The sequence below is a fragment of the Dysidea avara genome, chromosome 7 (genome assembly GCF_963678975.1).
Source record: "Dysidea avara chromosome 7, odDysAvar1.4, whole genome shotgun sequence".
NCBI classification, from domain to species: Eukaryota; Metazoa; Porifera; class Demospongiae; order Dictyoceratida; family Dysideidae; genus Dysidea; species Dysidea avara.
The window spans coordinates 8,642,261-8,655,461 of NC_089278.1; the positions used below are offsets into that span (position 1 = coordinate 8,642,261).

Below are 13,201 nucleotides of genomic sequence, written 5' to 3' on the forward strand. Positions count from 1 at the left end.
TCGCTATTACAGTATTAACACTTCTTTATGTATCCTTGCATGTGCTTACTATTGTCTACACAGTCAGCAAAACCATATACATACATGATTGGAATAGTCAAATAACTATCTAAAGCTGTTAACACTATTAAGTGTAAAAATGCATATACAAAACTTCTAATTCAATGCATGAGTAATAATGTATTAAGTGCATAATCTCATAGAAACCCTGCATATTATGTTTTGTCACAATTCCCTGTCAGTTGTCAGTCGCTCCAGCAGCATCGTCCTTATGTGCAACAATTACTTATTGTGTTCGGCAATATTCCCACTACAATGATCAATGTGTACTGCATAGCTAACCTATAGCTTATTTGGTAACATCATTGTTAACAAAGTTATAGCTAACGAATGTGTAAAAGGTAGAGTAGGGCTTATCATACAGTACGATAGTAACTATATAGTAGGGACCACAAAGGAGTAGGCGTGGCCCACAAAATAATATCACCCAAAAATCAGCCTCAATTTCCCCTTACGACGATGAGGCAGTATTGGTGAGGTAAAACTAAACCCAAACAAGCTTTCAGATCGACCCAAAATGCTTTCAACAAGTTCTTGATTAAAATGCTGTGTAACGGGTTGAACATAGCTGACAACGAAACGTAATGGTAACTTCACTTTTCACATGATAATTGATATAGCTGGGGCACGCGGTGCCTTTTCAGATGCGGTATGCATGGGTTCACCAGCCATAATAAAATTATTTACAAAAAAAGTTAACAAACAAGTACACAAAAAAATTTGGAATTTTCAACTACAGTAGGGACCATAGCACATTGATAAAAAGTACTGAAACAAGTTGGAGTAGTCCATGATATTAAATCACTGTAATACAATAAGAAGTGTTATATCCCTACTGTGCATTTTCGTTATGGTATCTTGAGCACAGTAGGGATATAACACTTCTTATTGTACTACAGTGATTTAATATCATGGACTACTCCAACTTGATCCAGTACTTTTTATCAATGTGCTATGGTCCCTACTGTAGTTGAAAATTCCAAATTTTTTCAATTACTTGTACTAATAGGTTTTTGCTAATCTGTATAATTTACCTTGTGTTGCATTAGGAGCAGTAGTAGTAGTAGTAGCAGTAGTAGTAGTAGTGTCAGTAGCAGTAGTAGTAGTAGCAGTAGTAGTAGTAGCAGTAGTAGTAGTAGTAGTAGTAGTAGTAGTAGTAGTAGTAGTAGTAGTAGTAGTAGTAGTAGTAGTAGCAGTAGTAGTAACAGTAGAAGTAGTAGCAGCAGTAGTAGTAGTAGTAGTAGCAGCAGTAGTAGTAGTAGTAGTAGCAGCAGTAGTAGTAGCAGTAGGTTCAACAGTACTAGATGTAGTTGCTGTTAGTAGAAAAAATAATTGTATGTAAACAATGAAAAGATATGTATACATAGTGAAAACACAACCATACAGTACCAACATTGAAGCTGGGTCACTACTGCTGACCCGGATGACCCACTGAACCAGATAGCAATCAGGTCAGACCAGATTAATTGAAACTGAGGCGTGCACCAATAGCTACGTTTTGGCATAAGTAATAGAGTAAAAGGGATAGGAAATGCAAGCGATTTCCAGTTCGATTTCCGTTACGCGTGACTTGAAAGCATAAAAGTTTTGTGCTCAAGCATGGGAATTAGTGTTCTAAGCAGCATAAATAGTAATCCAACAGACTACAGCAAGTATTTAGGCCTTTGTGAGAGATTTTGGTGAGAGAATTCAGACCGTAGATTTTGTAACAAAACGTATCGCATTAACCGTGATTGCTACTTGCCATCATACATTCGCTCATAGTACCTTCATGCCTTGTCCATACTGCTTCTTGTATAGTCAGTTCCACTTTCAAATCTTGTGGTAAGCTAGGCATGTCACCAACACAGTCTTTTACCCTTGTGTTGTACTACAAGGTGGTTTAAACTTTTAGTAAAAAATGGAAGATACTTAGTCATTTCTTCAAGCAACAGTTCCTGTTTTGCTGTGATATATCCTCTGGTTCTCTCTGTTATATGCTAAGGATTAGGTTTATCACAGTTTAAAGGATAGAATATATTTACGAAGAAAGTTAAGTGGTTTAAACTAATTTTTGGGCCATTTTTTTCAGTTTCAATCTCCTTTAATTTTGCATATAACTTCCTTGAGGGTTGGTACCATCCTAGTTCCCTTGTTTACTTACTTGAGTTCACTGTAGCAAAGTTTCACAGTCGTTGATTACAAAATTCTGTCGTTACAACAATTTGTTTCTCTTTGATACAAGCGCAGCAAGCATAATGAGTATGTTTATGACATAATACACGGAATTCCAATAGAAATGTACATATTTTGTGATGTCACATTATTGCATTTCCTATCCCTTTTATGTACTCTATTATCTATGGTTTTGGGTACTCAACTTCAGTAGCTATATGAAAACTAAACAGATAAGGTTTATAATTAATGAATCAGTCAGTGGGCATGGTAGTTTACAGACAGTGAGATACGTTTCCTGTAAGTGGGTGTGGCTTTGTATATACCTACAAACTTCAACTCACCATACTATGCCACATAAACTTTTATTAGTTTCTCATCCCTGCCCACATTGCTTATCCCACCAAGGATATTTTGTACCATTGGAGCTATTCAACACCATTTCAATTTAGTAACTAGCAAATCACTCTATGAAAATTGCATTCTGAATCATGTGAGCCATTTAATTCACCTATTTAATTATACAGAAGTCCACCTTCCCACATTGCTATTTTGATTATTGGAGGATAAGAAACTAAATTAATACGGCTCCACATATGTTTACAAACAGTGTCAGACATTCCCAATACTAAAGTGGGCATGGCTCATGAAAGAAACTGGCCTACCACAAGACTAGATTATGCCTCAAACAACTGATAATAGTGGGTGTGGCTCCATGTAAGCCTGGAGACAAAAATGGACATGGATTTGTGCATACCTACAGACTGCACTGCATGAGCATGGCCACAGTATGCCTACAAGAATTAATCCCAATAAGTAGTACCGGGTGATATATACCATATTATTGGTAAACTGTGATATTTAAGTAATTAAGATACTGGTTTTAATACCACCTGTTTTTTAATACTGCCATACCATCTGGGCAGTATGATCTCCCTGTGGGCATGTTTCATCCCTTTTTTAGAGGATAGCCAGACATATGACAACGTTTGTAGGCAATTTGTTGCAGAGCTACCATGGGTATTTGGTGCCTTTATTAAGCTGTTATGTTATGAATATTAGTATTTTTTTCAAATTGTTAATTTAAAAATGAAGTAGGTATCTATGCAATAAAAAGTAGTGAAACTAGAGATGAATGATGATGTTACAGCATAGCTCAGTGGAAAGTCCCTATTTTGGCATTGAACAAAATAATAATAGTTAATGTACCAAAGTAGGGACTTTCCCACTGAGCTATGCTGTAACACCATCATTCATGTATTTTTCCCTACTTCATTTTTAAGTTAACAAATTTTAAATATACTAGTTTTTTGCTGTGGCACAACTAACTGCAATATAACTTGTATTAGTCCACTTGTATTTTCTACATCTGTAGGTATGGGAAAAGCAGATAACATCACTTATAAACATCTTGCCAATTAGCTCAGTGAGAAGTGGAGTTCCCCATATTCTGCGGTTATGGGCAGGCTAGGGTTCTCCTTACTGCGCTCTTCAATAATGTGTATCAGGGGATCGCGTTCTAAATCCAAGTGTCCCTGTGTGCCTCTAGCTGTCCGGACACCTTGCTGTTACTGAGGGGCACCTGTCTCCTTTAGAACAATAATGTAATATACCAATTTTGTATTGTGCTTCCTTCTTTTTCTTATAAAAATAGCTATGTCTACAATGTAATTGTTCTATCATCAGTGTTGAGAGTAACGCGCTACTTATGTAACGCGTTACATAATATTATTACTTTTGTAGTAACAAAGTAATATAATGAAATACGCTATAAAAACAGGTAATTTAACGCAAGATACTTTACTTACAAATGTAACGCGTTACCTAAGTAATATAGCTACTGTAACGAGTCTAATATTACATAATATTATTACTACAAGTAACGAAGTTACTAATCTCGTTAGTTATCCTCTGAGTAATGCCTAGCCACAGCAAAGTAACGAGGCCTACTGAATGAAGCTTATTCACCAGCTTCTTACTTATAACCAAAATTTATCATGTCACGTGATAAGGTGGTAGTTTCACACGTGACAGCTTAAGGCTGTGGACACAAAGTAATATAATATGTAATATTATTAGTTACTTTATTTTATGGGTAATATGTAACTGTAACTAAATAGTTCTGTTGCAAGTAATATGTAATATGTAACTAGTTACTTTTACAAAGTAACTTGCCCAACACTGTCTATCATACATGACTATTTTATTAGAGTGACTGTTGTATTAGAGTATATCTCAAGTCAGCCAAGGGGTGAGCAGCTAGATACACCAATAAGGAGTGAGGTGATCTTGTTTATTGTTAAGCAAATAGCTAGACTGTTAAGAGATGGGGTCTAGTACTCTTTCGCTATCACTCGACCTAAATCTTTATTTGGTGGGCGTGGTCACAAACCTACTGCGAACCTTGGAATTGCAGATATCTAGCAAGTGTACCTCTTATAGTAGCGCCAGGACCGATGCTCTTATGAAATCCAGCTATGAAATATATCTGTGGCATCTAAATGTGCTGCTGAAAGAAAGGGTGATATGGAAAATTAATGCCTTGATATGGTTTTGTTGGATGAAGAAGACAAGCAGCCTGATTGAAGATAAAAGAAAAGACAAGGCGCAGAGGGCCTACATGCATCGGAACCCCAAAAGGCACATCCCACTGGTGAGTTTGTTATTGTGGAGTAAAATGGTGGCCGTGCTCTCCTTCACTTGCCCTCTAGCCTTGCAACTGTGGTCAGTGAGGCAGGCAGTCAGGCAGTTTGTGAGACTAAAATTCGAGTTTTGACTTTTTTTTTAAATTCTATATCCAGCCACCTGTAAGTGGAATTTTGGGTGATACATACGAAATTTTCAAGGGTATCCCTACTTAAACGGTACTACAGTACCATTTGATACCAATGTCCTTTACATTAATACTGTGATATTTTACAGAAGGTATACTGTTTGCTTTTTCCATTCCCTCCCTGCTCTACTGACAAGTAGGAATGGCTGCAGAGACTAATCCCAATAAGTGGGAATGGTTCACAAAAAAGGCTGGGCTGCAGTAGGACTAGACTATGATGTGTTAACACAATTTCAAATCATCAAGCTAATCAATTAATTTCACACAAACCACTGGCATTGTTAGTAAACCACTGGCATTGTTAGTAAACCACTGGCATTACACATACATATATGGATCTTAAGACACTTCTCTAGGTAAGTGACAGGTCTGTGCACCAAAGCGAAACTATCCATGCTATATGTATGCATGCTTTTAATTTAATACACCACTTGTAACAATAACACAGGTGCCTATGGAAATGTCAAGCTAGCTGTTTAACACATTAAAATCATAACCGCTACTTACTGAGATGGGGTGTTAGTTCAGTCACCCCCATCGCCATGTGATCTGGTACTGGTCACATCGTAGTGTTCTCAACGATGTATAATGTGGCCAAGCACAGTGACGCGGCAGCACAGGCCCCACAATGATGCGACTCCTCTGTCACATTCAGAGTGGCACCAACCGCCCAGAGTTTCGTGTTATCCAATCTTCATCCTCCGTCCCCAGTCTGTTGGTTTCGCTGTTGCGCCAAGAGAAGATGCTTGTCCACAGTGTATCCTCCCTCTCCCAGCCTCGCTGTGGCACCAAAGAGAAGATGCTCACCCATAGATTTCAACCCACTGGGGCATTCCCTCTGTCCTCTGGATTCTTCCTCTTGTCCTCTTTGTCCGTGGCATGATGGCTCACCCTTAATAACCAACAAGTCACGCTGTTCACACTAAAAGGCACGTGTTGAATGCTGCACATGTGCAAATTCCAGTTAACGCTTTCTAATTAATGCCTGCATAACTAATAGCTCCTACATTTAACTTGGTTTAAATGTGCACGTAAACCTCATTTAACAACCCAATTCTATGGTAGTCATCAACATCTAAAGATATCAATAACTAATAATACAGTCTATGCAGATTAACATACTTCTAACAATAACAGTGATGGCCTCACTATCACTTCCAATAGGATTAGTCACAGTACATGTGTATGTTCCATTATCACTGATGGAGACATTATTAATGAAGTAGTCAGCACAGAACACTGCACTAGTACTATTATGAGTTACTGTAGTGATATTAGTGGACTGTACTATTGAACCACTATCCTTCCTCCATGTCAATGTGTCTGGGGGAGAACCTCGTGAGGTACAGGACAATGTGAGAGGAGAACCATCATAAGCTATTACAGTAGATGATGATGATGGAGGGTCAATCGCTGGAGCAACTGTGTAGAAAGATAATGCATATGTTTAAGTATAAAATGCCACAGTTAAACTAAGTGACTCACTTCTTCCACTAAAGTACACACCCAATCTTGTTGTCTGGTTCATCATTGAACTGTTCATTATGACACATGTGTAAACACCTTCTGCAGTAGTAGTAAATGCTCCACACTGCCATAAGTTGATCACTCCAATATAATCAGTAAGATTTGCTGCTAGTGACTGGATTAGATCAACAACGGGAGATTGGCATAGTCCATAGGGTAAATGAGCTCCATTAAAGTACCATATACCCAGGTCAGTATTATTGTCAGTACCAGTAGGTCCCAGTCCAGACACACAGCGAGCAAGTAGACCATTTGTAGCATGTGCAGTAACATATGAGTAGTCAGTGAGGAGATTACCAGTAACAATTTGATCATTACCAATCAATACTCCAGTCATTGCAATACCTAAAGACATAATAGTATTATATACACAATAGATGTTGATTATATCATAATGGACCAACCATGAACCAATTTACTGATTGATTGATTGATTGATTATTTAAACTCACAGCTGTAGCCATTCCTCCTTGTTGGAATACAAAAACAATGATTAATACAACAACACACCAATACAGTAACAGTAGCAATACAATGGTACACAATACAAAAAGTAAAAGAAAACAAGCACAGTGAAACCACATGAAAAAGTGTAGCTTGGTGTTTCACTGCTTTAATTTTTATGATCCCTAATCAAACTTAAAATTCCTTGTTTGTAACATTATTATGCATATGCATATCACATTAGAACAGAAAGAATATTGCCAGAATTATTGTTCTCTTCTGAACACACCAACTACATTGTAAGCTATGTTCAGCCCATTACGCAGTGTTACAAACAAAGAACACTATAAGAAGGACCTTTGCACTCACAAAAGAAAATTTGGACAACTCCCACCAAACATATGGAAGCCATCACGTGGCACTACTGTGAATCGACACCTGGCACTGTCAATAAAGACAAATGGGACACATAGGAGGACACAGATAAATCCATGAAGCATGCACTCTACATACTGCATGCAGTATGCCAAAAGGCACATGTTGGGTTGAAGCAATGTCAAACAGTGAAAAAATCAAGACCATAACCTTAGCTGTAATTGAGTTACGCTTGTCTGAAGATATTATCAGGCAATCAGTCAGTCAGTAGAAAATTCCTCTCTTTTTTAATTTTGTAGCAACTTAATGGAGCATTTCAGGTCATACTACATGAATGCACTTTTGGGCTTGGTTATACCTAACCAATACTGAGTATCTCGAGTTGACAAAGCAGTGTGCAGCTAGCTAGCTAGACAAATAAGGGTGAGGTCATTTTATTTACTGTTAATTAAATCGCTAGATTGTTAAGAAGTGTGGTCTCCACACTCTACCTTCATTAGTCCACCTAGATTTTTATTTGATTGGTGCGGTCACAAATCAGATTCCAATCACAAACTTCCAGATATCTAGCTAGTATACCTCTTATAGTGCCAGGACTGAAGTGCTTCTGAAAATATTGATACAGAATATTAACGCCTCGATATGGTTTCATTGGATGAAGAAGACAAGCAGCCTGAGTGAAGATTAAAAAAAGAAACAACAAGACACAGAGGGCCTACACTCGTCAGAACCCCAAAAGGCACATCCCACTGGTGAGTTTATTATTGTGGTATAAATGGTGGCCATTTGCTGCTTTGTTTGGTGAAACCACTGTGACTATTCCACTTCATTTCTAGCTTTACTCTACCTGTTATATGAACAGTGTTATAAAAGAACAGTATGAGATATCACTCAGATAATATAGATATATGATTCTCATCATTGCCAGCTACATGACTAAAGCCATCAGCATTGTCATGAATCAACACCTACATAGTAGTGGAGAAAGAAATGGGACACAAAAGGTGAATAAAGGTTAAGTTCACAATGCATGCACTTTGCAGCTACTATGGTTGGTAAAAGACATGTATGTAAGTGACATCAGATAGTGAATACAGTTGAACCTCAGTTATCCAGACCCCATTTATCTGAATTCTCGGTTAACCGAACCACGGAAATGACTGCTCTATTAGAGTAGTGACTGTTCTATTAGAGTAGTTGACATTTTAAAAAATTTTCTTCTTGCTATTTTTAGGTTATTTATACACAGTTTCAGAGATACGGACTTTTCAGACTTATGGACCACCCCTGGTCCAAAGGGGTTTGGATAACTGAGGTTCCACTGTAATAAATCAAGCCTGTAGCATTAACCATAGTCGGGTTATGTTTGGCTGGAAATGAAACCTATAACAGTCTTAAAGGTGCAACCTCAGGGAATTACTGGGTTGTGAAATCGAAGATGGTAGCATAAAAATGGTAACAGTGACATTAATATCTATCAGATCTTAAATGATTGTTAAAAGCTAGTAAAATCACTGTATTACAACAAACTTGAACATATATATTCACAAACCTGATATACGAAGTGTTAATGGTCCACTGGTATAGTCAACACCACCAATGGTTACAGTACAAGTGATGATACCAGCATCTTCTGCAGTTAGATCATTACCAGTTACACTTTGTGTTGTCTGACCAGTAGGAAAACAGGTTGGATTACCACTATTATGAGCAGGGTTGGTGTAACATCCTGTAGTGTTCCACTGATAGTTGGTCACTGTAGGTGTTGACCCATCACTTGATGTCACCATACATGTCAGAGTGACACTACTCAATATGGGATAGTCAAATGTGTTAGTATATCCACTAACTGGTGTACCAGATGGAGTACTGACTATAGTAACTGTAGCAACTACAAACAGTACGGTACAATACTATATATTCATCCCCAACAGTTCAAGGATAGACACAGGATGATAGTGTATATTGTGTCAAAGTGAAGCCAGTATAAGCATGACAGACAAGTGTGTACAGGAACACATTAGTGTGCTGTACAGCTAGGGGAAGCTGGTGTACAGTGACAAGTGTATATTGTACAGGAACCAAAGAAACCTATTTAGACTATGTCGCACATAGTATGCTTTGAAGGGTCTAGTCATTAATTAGGTAGTTAATGAGGTATTGCGAGTAGGTATCTAAACTGGTTAGATACTTGTGACAAACTTTTTGTCACATGTGTCATGTGCTTTGCTGGATTCCAGTCACAACAGCCATCAGAAATCATTACTAGAGTGTAAAGGTGTAAGGGTGTGAAAGCATCACTGGATCATAAAACCAATCTGTATTCATCTAGGAAGCCTACTATTTTAGAGATCTGAGAATGACACAATAATCACCGAGGGTAAAACCTATACTTTCACAAGTACACAAAAATATATGGAATTTTCAACTAGAGTAGGGACCATAGTACGTTGATAAAAAATGCTGAAACAAGCTGGAGTAGTGCACGATATTAAATCACAGTAAAACTATAAGTATTATATCCCTACCGTGCATTTCCATTTTTGTTTAACTTGGTGCACTACTCCAGCTTGTTTCAGTACTTTTTACTGATGATAGTGTATACTGTGTCAAAGTGAAGGCAGTCAGTCAGTCAGTCAGTCAGTCAGTCAGTCAGTCAGTCAGTCAGTCAGTCAGTAGAAAATTCCATTAAATAAATTTTTTTAAATTCTGTAGCAACTTGTTGAGTGTTTTTGGTCGATCTGAAAGCTTTTTTGGGCTTAGTTTTACCTAACCAATACTGCCTCATCATTTTTAGGGAAAATTGAGGCTGGTTTTTAGGTGATGTTATTTCGTGGCCACGCCTACTCCTTTGTGGTCCCTACTGATAGTACTGTATGACTATCGTACTGTATGATGCACTCATAGTTCACAAATACTAACATAAAAATGTACCAATTTTGCAGTATACATACATCCCCTGGGGGTGGGATACCTTCCATTCCAAATTTGAGTTAAATCTACCAAGCCATCTATGAGACTTGTGCTTGCAAAATTCATTTCATTTTCTTCATAGTTTTCATTGCAAAAGTACATTGCTATGGTATACCATGGTTTGTGGCTACATTTACCACATATGATGTAACTACACACATTCCTCACAATCCTCACCAATATATTAACTCCCTGCATGCTAACTCTTTGAGTGTATGAAAGGTCACATGTGCTGTGTGACTCATTATTAAATTTGGCAGATGATCAGGGGATGCCGTGGAAGCAATCCAGCTGACATGATAATTATTATTATGGTAGCCATGTAACTTATGGCTCCCAATTTACCATGTCAGGTGCTAGGAAGCTGATAGGCGAATGCTTTACTTGCATGCCTCACATGATAGCTAGCATCATGTGCATCCCACTCATGAAGAAGGATATGTTACAAGGCATGCTTGCCTGGTTACAGGGTATAATAAGTTTTATGGTATATTTTGTATCCAGAGATATACATATGTGTATGTATATGTTGTAAGCCTAATTATATCCTTTGTAGGTCCACCTAGTTTAATAACTGACTTGACTGTAGTTCCAGCAATTCCGGCTGCCAAAGAGATCGCCCAAGGAACTGCTATATGTATTACTTTGTATGAGTAGTTTTATGGTATATAGAAAGATAATTATGAGTTGTCATCTATAGATTTTAAAAAAAAGAATAATTATAGTATGCATCCCTTTTTCTGCCAGTGAAATATGTGTATACATCACTCTTAAAAACAATGCTGTATGTACGTTTCAGTTTTTTTTAAAGGATTGATTTTATTGTTATAATACTGGGCAAACAGCTCCAGCTGGTTGTGCCCAGGGGACAAGGTCTGTGCCAGACATGATTAACTGATTACGGATGATTCATTAATCACCATCCCCTACAAATGAGGCAACAAAGGCTTGGAGGGGACAGCGAGGACTTGCCTGTGCGACTGCTGTCACAGTGTACAGCATAGGGTATTCAGTATTTTCGGCTACGCACAATGTTATTTATGTATTTCAAACTATATAACCCCGATAACACTGACGTGAGCCAGCTGAAATTGTCAGGATTGACACAGGTCTCATGAAACCTGCTCCCATTGTTGAGGAGTTGCAAGATTAAAGGTGGTGTTGATCATCTGACCGACAAGCTTTGAACAAAGCTATATATAGCTAGCTACAAAACTACGGGAAAAACACTGTTTTGTTTGTTTTATTCGTTTTAATCAAGCTGGCTCGACTGAGCCGGCTGGCCAGTAGCTAGCTCCAAAGTTTCGTTGTCCACTTGTCCTCCAGGAGAGAAATCGTCACTGTATTGATGATTGATGAAAGCAGCACGAACACGATAACATGATTTTGGTAACTGAGGCGTATCGCTGAACACACTCTACGGCCGTGGTGAGTCTGAATGTTCAATTAGCCGGGTCGGTGGCAGCCCACCCTGATGTCAGGTCGATCAGCAACAAGGGAGCCTGATACCATGCATGTATACATTGGTAGTCCGACAAATGCAAGCCCCTACTCTGACTGAGGCCCTAGGAGAATGACACAGTTATATTAGGTGGTCACGTGAGACACGTGGATGCCCCACTACTTTTGTTGAACTGCTGACTCATCTGTTTAATGTGTTTGTTCTGTAAAATTATTTAATTACAGTATTACTGTATAGCCTTATATATCTGTAGGTCATTTTCTTTTTTTTTTTTTCCCACCCTTGCCATGCCCACACTGGGTTCATTTGCAAACCAGTATTTTGTGGTCACATGAGACCGAGGTTTTTTTTTGTGGATTTGTATGTCTTCTCATTATTTATTAATAATGGTCTCAATCAATGTTGGTAACATGCCGCGCATGCCGAGCGGAAAAGATGGTCTGCACCGTTCACTCAGTAGACCATGAACTTTTCTCTAGTGCAGGTGCTCGCAGTATTTAACACTAAGATAGAATGGGATTATTATCATCGGAAGCAAGAAACCATCAGTGGTGGGGGGGTAGAGCGTAATGCTCGCATAATGGTGACCATGCTCTTCCGATCAAAAGCAGGCTTGTGCTGGTAATGTATCTACACAAAGTATTGTTGGTCCCTTTATACTACACGAGTTAGTTCACCGCGAGGATGGGTCATCTTCAGTAACTGGACCGATGGATCCGAGTGGATCCATGCTTACAAGCACCCCCTGAAATAAATTATTATGCGTGATTCGTGCGCCAAAAGTGGCGAGTCCACGTGAGCCAGATAGCTTCAGGGTGCTCTGGATGGCAAGCTGGATGGGTACGAGTTCCCTAGCCAGCCAGCCAGGGCTAGGCCACCCTTCTTTCATAATGCCCATATCCAGATTTCTTCCAGTATTCATCTCAGTAGCGCTGCTTGATCAACTGGACTGGGCTTGCATTCGTTTACTGTTTATTTGAATGAGACGAGGAGTGAGAAAGCCTGTGATCTACGGACGTGACATAGTAAATTTCCCCTTCCTCATGTAATGGAAGTGACGAGACGTGCTGGATATCTAGTCTTCAACTATTTAATATGAGCACTGGACCCACCTTAAATGGATAACCATATCAAGAGATGGCGGTGTCACTATCAAAAACGACCATTGAATGTAATAGTCTGACTCAATGAATTGCGAGGTGAAGTGATTTAAGGCATGATGAGAAGTGCATCACTGAACTTGTAGTCAGGAAGGTATTGGATGATCACTCAGGGCTCTGCCTTGCATGTCCATGGTGGCTCCAGTGACATTGATTTCTTCGGTTGGGGCTGTTATCCTATCACCTGACATCACGTTTACTCCATGTTTTTAG

General features: G+C 38.7%; 1 protein-coding gene across 4 annotated transcripts in view; it reads right to left on the reverse strand.

Moving 5' to 3' along the window:
• The window catches only part of LOC136261312 (uncharacterized), an 84,483-nt gene that overhangs the window by 25,906 nt on the left and 45,376 nt on the right, over positions 1-13,201 (reverse strand). For 3 of the 4 annotated variants that reach the window (XM_066055290.1, XM_066055288.1, XM_066055292.1), the window contains 4 exons: positions 8,946-9,284; positions 6,533-6,919; positions 6,170-6,469; positions 1,095-1,373 (listed from right to left, as the gene is read on the reverse strand). In XM_066055290.1, the coding sequence (XP_065911362.1) occupies positions 1,095-1,373; positions 6,170-6,469; positions 6,533-6,919; positions 8,946-9,284 (1,305 nt within the window). The remainder of the gene's footprint in view (positions 1-1,094; positions 1,374-6,169; positions 6,470-6,532; positions 6,920-8,945; positions 9,285-13,201) is intronic. The other variant, XM_066055291.1, reaches the window with a different exon arrangement.